Raw genomic sequence first — 19,021 nt, 5'->3', positions numbered from 1 at the left:
TGCAGATATCGATGAGTGTAATTTCCAGAACATCTGCGTGTTCGGAACGTGCCAGAACCTTCCGGGAATGTTCCGCTGCATCTGTGATGATGGTTATGAACTGGACCGTAGTGGAGGAAACTGTACAGGTTAGTTCTCAGGCCTCCAACAATAGCCAAAATGATTACAAAAAAAAAAGTTTAATCTTCAAACAACTGACCTTGGCTTTTCCAATCTGCATTCTGAACAAGTTTGTTTGTGCCACCGCGTACCACAGACATCAACGAGTGCGCCGACCCAGTGAACTGCATCAACGGGCTGTGTGTAAACACTCCAGGAAATTACCAGTGCAATTGCCCGGCCGACTTTGAGCTCAACCCCACTGGTGTCGGTTGTGTGGGTGAGACGGAATATTCTTATTTTTTCTGTTATAAAAAGCAAAAGTAAACTTTTTTTTTCATTCACATGTACCAATTTATTGAAATTCATCTGATTTTAGTTTTTTAACGATCACTATATCTTATAGATCCATGGAATCCAGCCAGGCTAGATTGGTTAAATATTCTTCATTGACAGAACATTGCCCGAAGCTCTTTTAAGTTGCTACTGCATATTATTAATTAAGCTTATGCTTATAATGCACATGCATAAATTATTGTTCACGTTCTTTAACTACTTCTCAGATTTTTCTTTTACTTTGAATTCAAACTTTTAAAAAGTGATATTATTCATGACCCACTCAGATACTCGTGTGGGAAACTGCTTCCTCGACATCCTCGCACGCGGCGACGGAGGAATCTCCTGCAGCGCTGAGATCGGGGTGGGCGTGACCAGAGCATCCTGTTGCTGTTCGCTCGGGGGAGCTTGGGGCAACCCTTGCGAACTGTGCCCGGCACCCAACTCAAGTATGCACAACCGCCTGATCCGCTATGTGATTTTAGATGTGATTTAGATGTTCGTTACTTGGCCATAAACATTTGGTGTACCTGAAAAACAAGAGTGGAAATCCTTTCAGATAGATTCATTTAAACAGTCTTGTATATTTCTGGGGTTTGAGGTTGCTGTACAGCAGAACTCTATTTTTATTATATAATAGATAGGGCTGGGCGATGTGGCCAATTATCTTTTTTTTAAAGTTGTTCTGGACAATTAACATTTTAATTGGGTTTAATAAAATTAATACACCCAATAAACATATACAGAAAAAAATATAACTGCAATTTATTAAAAAACAAATACTGTGCAAAATGTACAAGTAAAATAACAAGTAACACATATTGTAAAAATAATAAGAATGTATACTGACTTCAATCACTTTAACATAAACTTAACATTCAACGCCTGCGCAAAAAATAGCTATTTAATTATTTTAAACACGTCTCGTAAACCACCCATATGCCGATTTTTTAAATGATGAATTAATCTAATGAATTCAGTCAGTAACGAGCTTTGTTCTATCAACAGCCGAATATCGAACCCTTTGTCCCGGAGGAGAAGGTTTCCGACCCAACCCCATTACTGTCATTCTAGAAGGTAAAGCAACCGTTTTTCTTTCTTTCTTCGCTCTACATGGAACTTAACATTAATTATTGATTGAATCTGTAGATATCGACGAGTGCCAAGAGCTTCCAGGCCTGTGCCAGGGTGGCAACTGTGTCAACACCTTTGGCAGCTTCCAGTGTGAGTGCCCAGCGGGCTATTATCTCAACGAGGAGACTCGCATCTGCGAAGGTAAGAATATTCACGACCAAAGATGACCTCTTTCGCCGTTTTTCATTATTTATGTTTCTACTAATTGCATCCCGTCTTTCTAAACTTGTAGACATTGATGAATGCACCACTCACGTCGGGATCTGTGGACCCGGTACTTGCTATAACACTTTGGGCAACTACACGTGCGTGTGTCCCCCTGAGTACATGCAGGTCAATGGAGGAAACAACTGCATGGGTACGTGAGATATCACATCCAAGAGTGTTATTTTTTCCCCCAAAGTTCTGGTGCTGATTCTGTGTGAAATTCAGACATGAGGAAAAGCGTGTGTTACCGCAACTTCAACGACACATGTGAGAACGAGCTGTCCTTCAACATGACCAAGAAGATGTGTTGCTGTGCCTACAACGTAGGCAAGGCTTGGAACAAGCCGTGCGAGGCCTGCCCAACTCCCGCTACCTGTGAGTGTCCCTCACAAAAAAATGACTGCGTAACAGCTGTGATGCATTTCCGTTAACGTTGTGAACATACTTTTGTGCTTCAGCTGAATATCAGTTACTTTGTGGTAACCAGGCCCCTGGCTTCATCATTGACATCCATACTGGCAAGCCGATTGGTAAGGTCATAATTTTGTGCATTACAAGTCTTCATCAAAATGAAGTTGTGTATTTATTCGATGAAAACTTGTGGCTTTCCTGTGTGAAGTCATATTACTAGAATAAAGTATTTTTAAAGTAAAAGCAAAGTAAAAGTGAATGTAAAGTAAAAGTAAAAGTTTTAAAGTAAAAAGTCATATTTTAACATTAAAATCTGCCTTAACATATATGGTAATGCATTCAACTTATCCAAGAAATTGGAAATGAATGATTTTTTTCAACCAACTAACTAAAAACTAACACTAATTTCAATCAACGTGTCAACAATAAATAATATATATATATTGATAGTGATGATAATGTTATGTTTATGTGCTAAAAAGACTATAATAAAGTATTGATTGGATGAATACATCATCCAAATATAATTTTAACGGATTTTAATTGAGGTAATAGACTCACCAAGCATTTATGTAAATAAGGTTAGATTTATTCCAAAATAAACGCTGTGCAACATGTGAAGATGACAATAATCTGAACTGATTCTAAATCAGTTTCAGCGTAAGCGTAACATTTATAGCTTGTGAAAAAAAATGTTATTTATAGCATGCAATATTTCCAACTGTTATATAGTCAAATCATTGGTTTTTTAAAAAATTACTCAATCAAAATGTCAATTTGTGTTACCCTACTTTGGATATTAAAACATGAATGCAAAAAAAGTGATGGTACAATAATCAAGCCAGAAAAAAGTTACACTAAAGTATTTTCTAAGAAGATTTACAAAGATCAGTACTTATGTGTGATTTATCTTGCCAAAATCAAGCAATTTGACATTACTTGACATCCATCCATCACACTATCCCCTGGTGCCATTTATGCGCAGATATCGATGAGTGCAGGGAGATTCCCGGTATTTGCGCCAACGGTGTGTGCATCAACCAGATCGGTAGCTTCCGTTGTGAATGTCCTATGGGCTTCAGCTACAACAACATCCTGCTCATTTGCGAAGGTAACCCTTGTAAAATAACAGTCAAGTCAAGAAGAAATAGCGCCTGTGTTTGATGTTGAATTTGCTTCCCGCGCAGATATTGACGAGTGTAACAGCGGCGACAACCTGTGCCAGCGTAACGCCAAGTGTATCAACATTCCCGGCAGTTATCGCTGCGAGTGTTCGCCAGGTTTCAAACTCTCCCCCAGTGGAGCCTGTGTGGGTAAGTGGATGTTTTTTTGGGGACTGTCAGTACATAAAAAACGATGTTCATACAAGTGTGGTTGAAGGTGATGAACAGGAAGTTTTTACTCTTCATCACAGTCAAGTAAACGTAATGCAATTGTGACAATTGTAAAGGGTTCCTCAATTCATCCTATCCTTGTGTTAGACCGCAACGAGTGCCAGGAGATTCCAAATGTGTGCAGCCACGGAGAGTGTATCGATACTCAAGGCAGCTACCGGTGTCTCTGCCACAACGGTTTCAAGGCAACCGCGGATCAGACCATGTGCATGGGTGAGAGAGATGATCACAACTGATCTTAAAATTCTTTTTTCTTTTTCCTTTGCTCAGTTGAACTCAGGAATTTGATGTGTTTTTAGACATCGATGAGTGCGACAGACAGCCATGCGGCAACGGCACCTGTAAAAACACTGTGGGCTCCTACAACTGCCTTTGCTTCCCTGGCTTTGAACTCACCCACAACAATGATTGCATGGGTATGGAATTGATTACACCTTACAAGACATGAGTCTCGAATTTTGCTTCTTATCTGATGTGGTCTCGGCTCGTGTTTACCGGTAGATCAGAGTCAAGAAAACATACGTAAAAATGTGGAATGTAGAAGTATTCCCTTACAATTACGAAGAAAACACTGATTGTTGAAACACAGACCCCGACCAATAAATCGGCCAACCATTTTAATCAGCTGGTTTCAACCACAATAAAATCAGGAAAAATAAGCTCATTTGTTTCAGACGGTTGCAGTTTTTTGTGTGTTTTTTTTTTTTTAGACCTAACATAAACAAATATGACATTCAAACCCCCTCCATCCACTCTCCAAAGAATAATGAGAAAAAAAAAACATGTTTTTTTCTCTCTATTGGAAAGTTATGAATATGTGACAATGTAGCAATTTAGTTTCAACATAAGGTTAAGGTTTTAAAGTATGATTAGTAAGTACGGTTAGGTTTTTCAATCTATGGTCAGGATGTTTAGTTAAAAATTCAAAGCGGGTTTAAACTTTTAAAGTAGGCTTTCAAAATTTAGAAAATACATTATTTTTTGCCTTATTTTCCACACATCAAAATTCAACAAATATAACCCCCCCAACACAAAAAATGGGGACATTTTTAGAATATTAATATTAACATATGATACATATAACGTATTTAATTCATTCCTGAAAATTCATCCATATTGATGAGGCTCTAACATGAATTTCTAAAAGTTTCACCCTAATTTCTATTCCTTTGTCCATATTCATTGGTAAATTCACTTACAGACATCGACGAATGCAGCGCCCTGCAGGGTCAAGTGTGCAGGAATGGACAGTGCATCAACGGTCTGGGTTCCTTCCAATGTCTCTGCCACGAAGGTTACGAAAATACGCCTGATGGGAAAAACTGTGTCGGTAAGTCTGATTCATGAGTTCATACAGTACTGCTCATAATCTTTTCATTTTCAAACACGAGTTTTTTTCTTCTGCAGATATCAACGAGTGCGTGAGTCTGCCTGGCACGTGCTCGCCGGGAACTTGTCAGAATTTGGACGGATCCTTCAGATGTATTTGTCCTCCGGGTTATGAGGTGCAGAATGACCAATGCATCGGTACGACACAGTCGTGCACGCTTAACAATGAGCACAAAATCATGTTACCTCCATCATCTACTCTATTTTCTCTTGGCGTCTTCCCAGATATCAACGAGTGTGAGGTGGAACCAAACCTTTGCCAGTTTGGCACCTGTACCAACACCCCTGGCAGCTTTCAGTGCACCTGCCAGCCCGGCTTCGTGCTCTCTGACAACAAGCGGCGCTGCTATGGTGAGGAAAACTCAATCACGATTATTTTGGTCAATATTGAAATCACAATTATTCTCTATGTTTGGTCAACCGTCTATTTATTGGCCTTTTTTTAAACAAGCCGTATATAAACAAGGCTTCAACGCTTGATACTTACAAATAATTATAATAATAATGATAATACACTAAAATAATTAGATTAAATAATAATTAAAACAAATTCAAAAGACATGGCAGAAACTTGTCGCACGGGGTAACACAGTTAACTTACTTGCTGAGTGCAAACCAATGAAAAAAATGAAGCGTAATTAGAACCAAGCACATTATTAACTTTTCGGATTTTTCAAACTGTGTCTCAATTGACAGCTAGCACTGCATATATTTGGAATCAAGTAAGAAAATCAATGCCCTTTCACACTGGTAAATAATATGTTAAGGCGAGAAAAGCAGAGGCCTTTGTCAGGCAGTCATGTGGGAAACATTGCCCCCTGGTGGTAGGATGACAAAGTGCTTTATTTTACATGTACGCCAGCAGGCTTTTTAATTGTTAAAATCGCATATAATCAGATTAATTAATCGTGGCAGCCATTATCGTGGTCACGATTAAAATTCGATTAATTATGCAGCCCTAATCCATGGGTTAACTCCTTTCTTTATAATAGTTAGAACTGGGATAGTATGAGTTTAAAAATGTGTTTGTGTATGGGGTATATAAACAATAGTTTATTTCAATAATAAAAAAAAACAATCTGTTTGCTTTTATCCCTTTTACCACAGACACCCGAGAGAGTTTCTGTTTCACCAAATTCGAGGTGGGCAAATGTTCGGTCCCAAAAGCTTTTAATACCACCAAAGCCAAATGCTGCTGCAGTAAGATGCCCGGAGAGGGTTGGGGCCTTCCTTGCGAGCTCTGTCCCCGAGAGACCGAAGGTATGAAACACACACCGCTGAAGAAAGTCAGACATGTTTTTCCTTTTTTTTTTCCAAAGCCACTTGGATCTCAAGTTAGACCATATTATTTAAATAACATTCATTAGTATTTTTTTTTTATGTAACCTTAAGGAACACGTGGAGGGACTTAATGAATTTATGCGCATAATGACATTTGTAAAATAATGTAAGTGACCTTTTCATTGTGTTTTACAGCTGCGTTTAACACTTTATGTCCCTACGGCCACGGAGCGCTGCCCGGACCTGGTGATGCTCGCGAGGGTGCGTATTACATTACACAACTAAATTAAGCTACTTTGATGGAATACTATATGGAATATATATGTTTAAATATACCGCTTTTTCCTCCTGCAGATATGAATGAGTGTTTGGATAATCCAGGCATCTGCCAGAATGGCATCTGCATTAACACGGATGGTTCGTTCCGCTGTGAATGTCCCTTCGGATACAACCTGGACTACACTGGAGTTAATTGCATCGGTAGGGTACTTTCAATCTGTATTTGAGTAAAAGGTGTGTTTTTGTTTTATTTTTTACTCACATGATCTTTATAATACATTTCAGCATAATGTTGTCGAAATTTAGCAAAAATAATGTCAATATCTGACAAGGAACATTTGATTTTGATTAAGGAAGCACCGAAATGAAAATGTTTGACCAAAACTGAAATTGAGAAATATTTGGCCAAAAACATAAACACAGAGAGGAAAAAATACAAAATTTTTGCACATTGCCTCACAGCAGCCAAGCGACTGCGGGAACGGGAAGCGGAAGTTTGGCAATGCTTTTTCTCGACTCGTCGAAGTGCTTTACAGACATAATCACATCTATTTTCTCACATATTGTTTCGTTTTTAATTGTCTTTCAGCCATTTTCTGATGAAAATTCTGTTATAAATATTATCATTATCAACACTTTGTATTCATTGAATTTGAACATCTGTTTAAAAGTGGGAAAGTTAAGTTTTGCGTTTCATGCAAAACAATGACATCTTCAGGCGTTTTGTGTAACTACAACCTTGATCATATCATATTGATCATATGGGCAACTAATGTATTTTATTTGTTACGTACAGTTCTGCTCCTCTTAATTTTTGTGTACAGTGTTCTGATCCTTTCTATTCATCAAATGCCTTTCGGATTTTTACTCTTGTCATATAACCCATATAATACATATAAATTTGCAAAAAAATGACCCCAACTACACAAAAGCACATTTTCAGCCATCTTTGTTGTTGACGTTCACCTCGAACGCTTAGAGGTCAGATTTAGGACGATCGGAGTGGAATAAATCCAACTTCCCACCTTTCTTGAATGCAGCATTTGAATCTGTGACCCGAATTCGGAATGTTGTCTGTACCCTAAATGGACTTATTGTGGTTTTTACTATATCAGGACTCTTTGCACACATCAAGTATTAATAATAATAATATGGGAAACATTTAAAATTCTTCAATGCACCTTTAAGTAACCAAATATGATTCTAGTGTATGCCAAATCGCGGGTAATATCCAAATGTATGGATGTTGAATTTTGTTCCAACCTTGTCCCCTGCAGACACGGACGAGTGCTCCATTGGAAACCCATGTGGAAATGGAACCTGCACCAATGTGGTGGGCGGCTTTGAATGTTCTTGCCAAGAGGGCTTTGAACCCGGACCTATGATGACATGCGAAGGTCAGATGATGCAGAGGATAATTAGTGTTATATGTAACATTGCTTAAGGCTGAAGGACACCATTGTGGTCTGATATCTGCAGACATCAACGAGTGCTCAAAGAACCCTCTGCTGTGTGCCTTCCGCTGCGTGAACACTTTCGGCTCGTACGAGTGCATGTGCCCCGCCGGCTACGTGCTGCGAGACGACCAGCGCATGTGCAGAGGTGAGAAGATTGTTAAAAATGATTTGAGGAACATTTTACCGGCTCAGGAATATTTACCTATCGGAATGTTGTCAATATCACCCCCCTTCACTCCATCAGATCAGGATGAGTGCTCCGAGGGTCTGGATGACTGTGACTCCAAGGGTATGACTTGTAAAAACCTGATCGGGACCTTCATGTGTATTTGCCCACCTGGCATGCAGCGCCGCCCTGATGGAGAAGGATGTATGGGTGAGGAAATATGCTCCTGTTTAAAACATCTGCTATTGTATTGTAGGGATGTGATGAATAATGAAAAACTAATTAATTATCAAATTATAATGTGGACGCTCAATACCAGTTTTTTCAGACCAATACCAATAGTACAAGTATTAAACTATTTAGTCGTCTTTGATACCGATACCATGTACAGGTACCACTAATCTTTTTGATACGCGCAATTTTGCCAACGACAATAATCATTGCTAATCATTTTTGATACAAATATTCGATAATGCTTTCTTCAGTCCGATACCAATACATAGAAAATTTCACCTGAAAAAAAATATTCAGACCAATACCAGTAGTATTCAACTCTTGATTAGTTACTAATACCAAGTACTAATACGAGTGCTTTTGATACACACATTTTCAGCTTGAAAAAAAATCCATGAAACTAATCCTCACTAGTCATTTTTCCTTCAGATCGATACTAGTACAAGCACTCAACTCTTGAGTGGTCATCAACAATTAATTGGTATCAATGGGGATCAATTGATGAATCATTTCATAACGTAATTTAAAATGTGTCTGAATCCTTGGAATTTCAACCTCTCAACTTTGGAAAAAAATGTAATCATTTTTGCCCTTTAAAGAAAGTTGCAAAACAAACCAGTAATTGAATCATGCATTTTCTCGACTGTTAATTTGAAATAGTGTCCATTTTTTTTTACCAACATGCAATTTAAAACTGTCATTTTTAAACTTGATTAATTGATTAATTGACAGGTGAATCAACTATTAAAATAATTGACAGCTCTGAATGTGTGTCATGTGCAAAGTAACATGATTGTCTCAAGATTATAAATAGAATAGAATGGAATCATTTTTAATGATTTTTCTGTTCAATTCTACTGTACATGCCTAGGACAATACTTTTTGCGCAATATGATAAAAGTAGCACGCTTAACACCTATATTAACCATTGCTTTTTACATCAAAGGCATTGTACATCAAAGGCAAAGCATTGAAAGAAGACATCAGGGAGCTGAAATTTCACCCAGATGCTGACACGATGTCAATATTTTAACGGCGGGGCCAACTTTGTTATCACACTTCTCGTATAGTGCTATTTTTCACCTAAAATTCTGCAAATAGAATGTGGAAGAATTTGTTCAAAAATGATGCTTTTGAGATGTATACTTTGCATGTACGTCTGGCTCATGCCTGCGCGCGTGTCCGTCAGACTTGAATGAGTGCAGAGCCAAGCCTGGCATTTGTAAGAACGGGCGCTGCGTCAACACCGTGGGAAGCTACCGCTGCGAGTGCAACGACGGCTTCGAGCCCAGCTCCACCGGAACCGAGTGCATCGGTGAGATATTGATGACCTGCTCTCACGCACTCCAAAGGAGAAGCGGTAGTAATTAAAAAGGCCTGACTTCCTTGCCGCCCCCCCCCCCCCAGACAACCGCAAGGGCTTCTGTTACATGGAGGTCCTGCAGACCATGTGTCAGCAGTCGTCCACCAACAGGAACAGCGTGACCAAGTCGGAGTGCTGCTGCAACACGGGTCGAGGCTGGGGCTCGCAGTGTGAGCTCTGCCCCTTGCCCGGCACCGTCCAGTACAAGAAGATGTGCCCTCTTGGGCCCGGCTACACTACGGACGGAAGGGGTGAGTGGATTACGCTTCGGTGAAGATAAGGCCCAATCGGTTTTGTGGCACTTTCTATGCACTGGTGCTGACTCCGTTCTAACGTGATTTTGGATATTATTATTATTAACTTGAGGATGAGTTGAATTACTTTGAGGGATTTGTTCTTTGAAGGTTTGACATTGAAAATTGGTGAAATTGTGAAATGGAGGTTTCGCACAAGTAGCAAAATGCCAGATAGGGAGTTTGTTTACAAGAAATGTTTACACTAGTTATTAATTGTGATACTGAAGCGGTTTTTTTGCATGGCGATGGACATTGAGTTTAAAAGTGATTTAAAATCAGTAGACGTTGACATTTTTTATATATATTTTTATACATTTTTTAATATGTCAATTATATGTCAGCAAAAATACATCCCTTTATTCAAAAACATGATTTTTTTTTTTTTTCAAATTGACACTGCATCTTTCTTTTACTGGTATTGTCGGTATCATTACATGATTGGCTAAAATATTGTTACAGTACTCCTAAAGTAAAAGTAAAAAATACATTTTTTTTTTTTTACCACTAAGTTATTCCTTCCGTCTGTGTTCATAGTGGAGCAAAGAAGCCTCATTATATTTACTGTTAAGAGGCTGGAATACTGAGAATTTGGACAATTTTAAGTCTCTAAACAACAGTATTAGTAAAAATAATTTTGTTGCTAACCCAATTAATGACTCGATTAGTTGTCAAATAATTGATTTTTTGCACCTTTGGTAGACAAGAAACTAAAACGATAAATATTCTCAATTTTCTTTAGTCCTCTTTTCAAAGCAAATAATTGATTTTAAGAAATAATTTTCGATGAATTTGCTGAATTAGTTGTCGATTAGTCACTGCAACTCTAGACTAAATCAAATTTACGCAGGATTTGTTTTTCTTGACAAAATCAAACCTTCAAATAAAAATGGCTTGTACGGGATGAAAAAATGAATGAAAAAAATGGATTTTTTGGCACCATAACTCTGAACAAACTTCGGAGAGGATGTGTACACTTCACATCAGTTTTTTTTCTTCCGTCCTTGCATTTAGACATCAACGAATGTCAGGTGATGCCAGATCTGTGCCGCAACGGTCAGTGCATCAACACTATCGGCTCCTTCCGCTGCCACTGTAACGTTGGCTACAAAACCGACTTTACGGCTACCTCGTGTGTCGGTAAGGCTCCTCTCCATTTCTAATCTTTGTATTTCAGCGCTGTTTTGGGAATGCTACAACCCCCCCCCATTCATGTTTCATGTGGTTGCAGACATGGACGAGTGTGCTCTGTCTCCCAAGCCTTGTAACTTCCTGTGTAAAAACACGGAGGGAAGCTACCTCTGCTCTTGCCCGAGAGGATATAGCCTACAGCCTGATGGAAAGACCTGCAAAGGTACAAAGATAAAAAGGTTGTTGATAAAATAAGCTCATAGTTTTTGTGAATGTTCTTTTTATTGTGAAGTGGGTATTTTCTAATAACTTTCACATTGGACCTTGTGGAGGGAATTCCAATGAAATCCGAGCTCTGGAGTCATCAAGTCTCAAATTTCAAAGGAGAATAAGGCTCAATCTTACAAAAATAAACGTATCCTTTTAAGGCCACTAACTAAAATTCACCACACAACCAAAATTTCAACATTTTTGTCATTTTTTTACTTCGTATTACAACTTTAGTTCTATAACAGTACTCCTTTAGCTTGGCACTAAAAGAATTAATGGAAAATATCAGTATGACATAAATGTCTGTCGTAGTTTTTAACTTCCAGATTATGCAGGTGACAAGTGCAAAAATCTTAGCAGAGGTCTGAGCTCAACGTTTTTACGTTTTATCCCTCCTGCTAAGATCTGGACGAGTGTTCCACCAAGCAACACAACTGCCAGTTCCTTTGCGTCAACACCATCGGAGGCTTCACTTGCAAATGTCCTCCCGGCTTCACTCAGCATCAAACAGCCTGCATCGGTGAGAAGAAGACTTCCCGTCCAATCATCTTAGCGTGCTTCGAGTTAACGATCCCTTCTGATTTTCCAGACAACAACGAGTGCATGGGTCAGAACAGCGCTTGCGGTTCTCAGGCATCTTGTGTCAACACTCCGGGTAGCTTCAACTGCGAGTGCTCCAAAGGCTTCTCTTTGGACGCCACGGGCCTGGAGTGCGAGGGTAAGCGCCGACGCGAGTGAGACGCGGCGGGATTACGCGTTTTGATGTTTGGTGTCAAAATGTTTGTCAGATGTGGACGAATGCAGCAGCAACCACCGCTGTCAACACGGCTGTCAGAACATGATGGGAGGTTTCCGCTGCGGCTGCCCTCAAGGTTACGTGCAGCATTACCAGTGGAACCAGTGCGTCGGTGAGTCGCAGACACAAGTCAAGTTGAATTTTGCACGATGGATCTCCTTAGATGAGTAATTTATAATATATATTTACTCATTTATTTATCTTCTATCTGGTAAGTAACGTGACCATTGCATAAAATACAGTACATTCTCCAATGAATTGCGTTTATCAACAAAGATTGTTTTGGAAAGATTTTTAGTACATATTTGTTGGATGAAAAGATTATAGAATGAATCTGCTAAAATCAATAAAATATTATTTGTTCAGTGAACCATTCATTAGTTTTTGTGCAGTATTCCGGGTCATTTGCTTCAATTTTAGCCAGGGCATGGCACACTCCTGGTAGTGTGATAACTAAGTGCTTGTCACATCTTGAACTTTGATGTTGTCACCATCCGGGTGAAATTTCAGCTCCATATTGTCTTCTTTCAATGCTTTCCTTTTGAGGAAAATTACCTTTGATGTAAAGATAAAATTAGACACCGCACGAAGGTTAATTGAACAATCACTGAATTGAATTCACAGAGTGGAGTAAAGGTATGTGAGTTTTTAAATTAGACCTTAATTTTTTTAGGAAAATATACTGTGAGTCCATCAAAATTATTTGATGTTTAGTATTTACTTCGATTTCAGCATCCTACAAACCTAAACTCCCCCATCTCAGAATGGTTTGATCAAAACTCTTACCGCCACATAGAATCACCTGTCAATCACTTGAAATCTTCATTTAAAAATAAGTTAATAATTCATTTTTGGTAGAACAGATCTTTACTACGATCCCAAAGGAGCCAATCCCAAAGGTCCAATTTCCGTAATAGATTTACTTTCAAATGCAGAGCACAAGTACTAAGCATGATCCTACTGCACAGTTATCTTGTACCTCGGTTAAATAATGACATGCGCTCGTTTCCTGTCCTTTTGCGCGCAGATGAAAACGAGTGCCAGTCGGGCTCGATGTGCGGCTCGGCTTCCTGTTACAACACGCTGGGCAGCTACAAGTGCGTGTGCCCCTCCGGCTTCGACTTCGAGTCGTCCGCCGGAGGCTGCCAGGACGTCAACGAGTGCTCCATGGGAGGCAACCCGTGCATGTACGGCTGCTCCAACACGGACGGGGGATACCTGTGCGGCTGCCCCGGAGGTTTCTACAGGGCCGGGCAAGGGTGAGCGATGAACTCAACCTCGGGGGCTAAAGCAACGCCGCTGATTACAAATCATCATTTCAGTTTTCTTTGGGGTACGTTTTTGACTGTCTTGTGTGTGTGTTTTCATCCAGTCACTGCATATCAGGCTCAGGCTTCCCAGGCCAACTGGCTACGGAAGGCGAGGAGGACGACAGTCTGTCCCCTGAGGCCTGCTACGAGTGCAAGATCAACGGCGGGGGAAAGAACGGACGACACAAACGCAACGCGGATGAAAATGAGCTTGATCATGTAAGTTGGTGGCCTAACGCAGTCCTTCTCAAATAATAGGAAGGAAACAAGCTTTGCTTTTGCGCTTTGTAGTGTAATTGCACATATGCTGTCAACATTTTTTTTTTCAATTTCAGGTGATTTCGAAAAAAATCAGCGCAATGTTTTGTACTTTTTTTCTTCAGGTTAAAATATTGATGATTGGTGTTAATATTCCAGATCAATTTACATGTATTACTTATTTATTTTATCATCAAATGTTTCAGTTGGTCAAATATGTGTCTAGTTTGAATAAGGATTGACATGTTTTGTTTTGGTTTTTCTCATGCATGAGGAGAACGAGGGAGGACTGTACAGGGTCAATTCTAGCCCCTCTGAACCCTCTCTTTTTGTTTGATTTTACAAGTCCCTAATTTACATAAAGGTTCCCACCCTAAAAACAACATGGCTGGAACCCTGTACACGTGTCTTTCTATGTGTGTGTATGATGTGATGATGCGGCAAGATGTTTTGTAGATAACAAGCAAAGTGACATTGACCCACAGCGACGTTCGATTCGTGTCTTCATTGCAAGCAGATATATATATTTATTATAGCAAATGTATAATCACTATTCATACAATTATTCTGACAGATGATGACAGTAATGTCGAAACTGATTTTTTTTTTCTCCCCCCCGCAGGAGCCGGTGAGTCTGGCCAGCGTGGACACGCAAGCCTCCATCCCCATGAACCTTTCCTTGGCCTCGCTCCTGAACAAGGAGCCCCTGCTGGAGCTGCTGCCCGCCCTGCAGCCGCTGGAGCACCACGTGCGCTACGTCATCACGCACGGCAACGCCGACGAACACTTCCGCCTGCTGGAGCGCCGCGACGGCAAGAGCGTGCTGAGGCTGGGCAAGCGGCCGCCCCCCGCCGGATCCTACCGGCTGGACATCGCCAGCCTGCCCCTCTTCGGGCCGCGGAGACGAAGCCAGCTGGAGGAGCAGCACGACAAGGACTACCTACGGGGGGAGATAGGGGACGCCCTGCGCATCAAGCTTCACATCCACCTGCACTGAACGCGCCCCTGGGACTGACCCCCCCTTCAAAGCCTGAACCTTTGAGTTTTCTCCCCGGGGCGATGAAAGACTGAGGCCGCCGGCCCGACTCCGCCGCCACTTTTGTTAGTACGTGTTTCGTGTCGTGTTTTCGATTTTCCTTTTGTTTTACCCCGATTATGCTTGTGCCCATCTTTGTTTCCCGCGACGAGCACTCCCGCGGAGCAGATCCCAGCGAGGTGCATACGGAGCCCCACTAACACGCGAGCATCTCGATAAACTGGAATAGTTCTCATTTATTGCAGCAGTTCGGTTCCTGACGCGAATTTTCACTTTTTGAACCGAACTGCCGAAATAAATGAACTTTACTAGGATATTCCCATTTATCGAGGTGAACTTGTAAAAGACGTAACGGCGCACATGTCCATGAAGCACTTTTGTAGGCAGGCAAATAAAAAAAACACACACACACACACACACACACAACAACAACAGGGGTTTTATAAGAAAAAGTGCTAAGAACTGCCATAACTGTCCTTCTGCATGCGTTTGAAGTCCGATCCAGCCATTTGTGACAAGGAATGAGGCATCTTTGTGGCATATTCATTTCCAACATCACATCATGCTACTGTTTGGTGTCACGTCACGGCGCCATAACATTTCAGGTTCGTCAGCTGTGGAGTTGGCCTGTGTTCGCTTACCTCAGTGCGATGCTGACATGCAGACCAAAGAGGGTGCTATCGTCACAAGCAGGGAATACAGAAGCTTTTCCAAAGAAAACCACTTTTTGTAAGGATAACAAGGTGCATTGATTCGGAACTAAGGAGGAGGCAACAGTAATGTGACCATTTCTTTCCAAAAAAACTTCATAATCTCCTGAGATCCAGCCTATTCATTTGTGTACACTGTGTCAATTTTTGTCTCAGTAAGACAGGAAATATGATTGCCTCCCACCCAAACACAAGCTAGAAAAACAAAATGTCCACTAAACACATGAGACATCAATGGAATGGCGAGAATGTCCTCAATCAAGGACACTAGGAGTTAGTGGAGTTGCTCAAAAGCAGGAGGCCAAAATCCAGTGTCCACCAAACACAAGAGACATCATTATTAGTCTCTCTGTAGAGTAATGAATCTCAAATTTAAGTTACTTTGATTGTACTTTTTCCTTTAGGCATTTACTTATGTAAAAAAAAAAAAAACAAACAAACGTAGCTATCAGTACACTAAAATGTGTTGGGTTAAGAATAATTCAATTAGGGTCCAAACAAGGACCATCCCATTATCTTACACACACACACACACACACACACACACATATATATATATATATATATATATATATATATATATATATATATATATATATATATATATATATATATATATATATATATATATATATATATATATATATATATATATATATATATATATATATATATATATATATATATATATATATATATATATATATATATATATATATATATATAGATCTTGCACTACAGTGGACCCAAATAAATAGGTGTCAGGAGCATATCACTGCCAATAGAACTTATTCACTGCCAGCATATTAAAAAAAAAAAATCCAATATTTGACGTCTATAGCCGTCAATGGCAGTTAATGAGGTCCGAGCCGTGTTTACACCACAGTGCCAAAAGATTACCGAGCTGTAAGTTATGGATGCACAAAGATTTTTCAGGTCACACTCTTCATTTCTCATATTTTTTTCTCTCTCAAAGAGTGAAACAAAAAGGTGCTATAGATCATCCCGTCTGCTGTTCGCGGTCTTGAATCTGGATTGCAAAAGTGACATGTGTTATTAATGTTGTGCCAGGCTTTATTATTTGTTGTTTGTTTGTACATTGTCTCAGTGCTGAAAAAAAAACAATATTATCAAACCTGCTTTTTGAAATTGTATATTTTTAAGTTTAATTTAGTTTTTTTTTATGTCAAGACAGCCAAAGTAAAGCATACATCGAAGGCCTTTTAATGCTTTTGACTGTTGGTCTCCATTTGAAACGATCAACTCCGATGTCAGCATTCGAGGAGCTTCCACTATCTCTACAAAGCTTCTAAGCGTCAGCGCAAAGTTGAGCGCCACCAGCTGGGCTCACAACGGTGCTAAACGATGATCAAATTCCAGCTTGCCGACATGTTTAACACACATAACCGTTTCGTCTATTTCTAACCTGGAAATCTTCGTAACACTTTTGTATCTTTATCTTGTCGTTTTTCTTGTTGTTTTTTTTTTCTTCTTCTTGACATTTCAGTGCCGAACTTGAATCGCGCCATCAGCATCATCACCCACTTGCACTGAAGTAGGACGTGCGAAATCTGCCGGAAAAAAGCAAGCGCTCGGCTTGAAGCTTCGAAAAGGTCCGAAAAAGAGAAAGCTTCATGTGACAATCATCTGTACGCGGCATATGTATTTGTGGAAGATCAATAAATCACGTGTTTGTTTTGTTTTGAATATTCTGATCCTCATTTATGTGCAAAGACAAAAACCAAAGACACTGTCGTTGGCAGTCGGTAAGATCTGAATGATTCACGCATATTGTAAACTTTTGCAATAAAGTATTGTGGGTTATATTTTTAAGTGTTGTCTCTTCCTCTGATGTAAACAAATTTTACCCTGTGATGTGTAATTATGATAAAATAAGGAATTGGCATCTTTTTTTCAGGCACTTTGTTGCACTTTTTTCTGCTTAGACCAGTGGTGTCAAACTTGTTTTTGCTTGCCGGATTTATGGAGGAAAATCTTTTCCCAAATCATAGTATACATTTATATAGCGTTAAAACGACTTCAAATGTATTATTGTTTTTTATTACTGTTAAAAATAGTACAAGCACAACAACACTATTAAAAAAATCATTGAAAACTTCAGCTCATTTTTAGACTTTACAAAATCATCTCGGATTTAAACCTATTTGTATGTTTGACACCCTTGGCTAAGACATTAAACTGTATAAATGCTGGTAAAACAGTTGTTGAAAGTGTTTTTTTTTAATTGCTTTTTACTTGTGTCAATTTCAAAAAGTATACAGGTCTAGGTTTACAGTTTTTATAGATAATAATCGTTTTTATGGTCGTCATGGCAAGTGGGGGGCGGGACTTTGCAAAATATAATTGAGGAGCACTGCTTTAACCGTTCATTCATTTGTGCTTTGTTTGGCTTGATCTTTGTTTTTTTGGCGCCGCCTCTGGCCACTGTTGATATTACATTTTGTAGTGAGAGGGATGGTGAGATCGTTGTTTTGTCTCTCTGAAATCCGGCCCACGTGTGTCTGTAAGTTGCACTTTCTTTGTAAGAATGTTGTCATTTATGATAATATGCCCAATATTAGTTTGTTCGTAGACCCATCAACTTTTGACTGTTTCTAACATGCTAGCTAATCTTCACCGTGTTATATAGTGCTGCCGGTTATGGTTTAGCATGTTAGCATTTTCGTTAGCTTGTTAGCATTTGTGCCAGGTATTTCCTTTTGTCTATGTTGGCATATGCAAACATTTGCATTGATAAGAACCATTTGCATCTAATTAACGCTTTGTATTGAAATGAATAGCATTTGTAATTTAGTTATACGCTTGACCTAATCAATGTAATTTGTGTACATTCCAGAATATAAAATCTCAAACTTTAACCTGCCATTAATCCGGCCATTAAAAGGTCAGGGACCACTGCAGTAGAAGACATTCTGGCCTTTCCAATGATGTATTGTGTGATTGGGTTGGCTGCAATTCATTTTGCTGTCTTACTGAGACAAAATGTACACAACAGTGGACACAAATTAGTAGGATGGCTCTCAGGAGGATATACGTTTCTGGCCCTTTAAGAAAACGTGCAATGTGGGGGAGGAGGGAATAGTCAGGGCTTCGTGGAAGAGTATGCGATATTTTCAATTTAAGAGCAAATTAATTGGAACATGAAGCATCATATTGCTAAATTGACTCATTAAATGCCTTAATTTTGTCAATTGTTTTACTGATTGTCAGCGGTGATGCGATTTTTTTGGCAGGAGGTGAAACAAATATTTTCATAGGTGGCACATTGGAAAAAAAAACCCATGCCATGTCCGCTTAACCTGCACACTTACTGTATCTAATCCGTACATATATTTTTTGTTTGCAATTGTGGCACAAACAGCACAACACGCCATTGAACAGGAAATGTGTTTTTCTTTTATTTCTGACTGATCATTCCCAGTGTATCAAAACCAAAGCAAAAAACT

The 19,021-nt window shown here is 39.5% G+C and overlaps 1 protein-coding gene across 1 annotated transcript in view; it reads left to right on the top strand.

Annotated features, from left to right (window-relative positions):
• The window catches only part of fbn3 (fibrillin 3), an 86,220-nt gene extending 70,131 nt beyond the window's left edge, over positions 1 to 16,089 (top strand). Inside the window, exons 34-64 of the mRNA XM_088426231.1 lie at positions 6 to 128; positions 257 to 379; positions 723 to 884; positions 1,444 to 1,512; positions 1,585 to 1,710; positions 1,802 to 1,927; positions 2,002 to 2,151; positions 2,235 to 2,306; positions 3,173 to 3,298; positions 3,375 to 3,500; positions 3,669 to 3,794; positions 3,881 to 3,997; positions 4,783 to 4,911; positions 4,989 to 5,108; positions 5,196 to 5,321; positions 6,078 to 6,230; positions 6,447 to 6,512; positions 6,606 to 6,731; positions 7,808 to 7,927; positions 8,010 to 8,132; positions 8,232 to 8,363; positions 9,577 to 9,702; positions 9,795 to 10,001; positions 11,058 to 11,183; positions 11,275 to 11,397; positions 11,848 to 11,964; positions 12,034 to 12,162; positions 12,233 to 12,352; positions 13,268 to 13,499; positions 13,613 to 13,769; positions 14,431 to 16,089. Of these exons, the coding sequence (XP_088282357.1) occupies positions 6 to 128; positions 257 to 379; positions 723 to 884; positions 1,444 to 1,512; positions 1,585 to 1,710; positions 1,802 to 1,927; positions 2,002 to 2,151; positions 2,235 to 2,306; positions 3,173 to 3,298; positions 3,375 to 3,500; positions 3,669 to 3,794; positions 3,881 to 3,997; positions 4,783 to 4,911; positions 4,989 to 5,108; positions 5,196 to 5,321; positions 6,078 to 6,230; positions 6,447 to 6,512; positions 6,606 to 6,731; positions 7,808 to 7,927; positions 8,010 to 8,132; positions 8,232 to 8,363; positions 9,577 to 9,702; positions 9,795 to 10,001; positions 11,058 to 11,183; positions 11,275 to 11,397; positions 11,848 to 11,964; positions 12,034 to 12,162; positions 12,233 to 12,352; positions 13,268 to 13,499; positions 13,613 to 13,769; positions 14,431 to 14,805 (4,253 nt within the window). The 3' untranslated portion in view covers positions 14,806 to 16,089. The remainder of the gene's footprint in view (positions 1 to 5; positions 129 to 256; positions 380 to 722; positions 885 to 1,443; positions 1,513 to 1,584; positions 1,711 to 1,801; positions 1,928 to 2,001; positions 2,152 to 2,234; positions 2,307 to 3,172; positions 3,299 to 3,374; positions 3,501 to 3,668; positions 3,795 to 3,880; positions 3,998 to 4,782; positions 4,912 to 4,988; positions 5,109 to 5,195; positions 5,322 to 6,077; positions 6,231 to 6,446; positions 6,513 to 6,605; positions 6,732 to 7,807; positions 7,928 to 8,009; positions 8,133 to 8,231; positions 8,364 to 9,576; positions 9,703 to 9,794; positions 10,002 to 11,057; positions 11,184 to 11,274; positions 11,398 to 11,847; positions 11,965 to 12,033; positions 12,163 to 12,232; positions 12,353 to 13,267; positions 13,500 to 13,612; positions 13,770 to 14,430) is intronic.
• Positions 16,090 to 19,021: the final 2,932 nt, after the last annotated feature.

This window comes from Hippichthys cyanospilos, chromosome 10 (genome assembly GCF_059441005.1).
Source record: "Hippichthys cyanospilos isolate Australia breed blue-spotted pipefish chromosome 10, RoL_Hcya_1.0, whole genome shotgun sequence".
In the NCBI taxonomy this organism is placed as follows: domain Eukaryota; kingdom Metazoa; phylum Chordata; class Actinopteri; order Syngnathiformes; family Syngnathidae; genus Hippichthys; species Hippichthys cyanospilos.
This window is presented reverse-complemented; position numbering and strand designations above follow the sequence as displayed.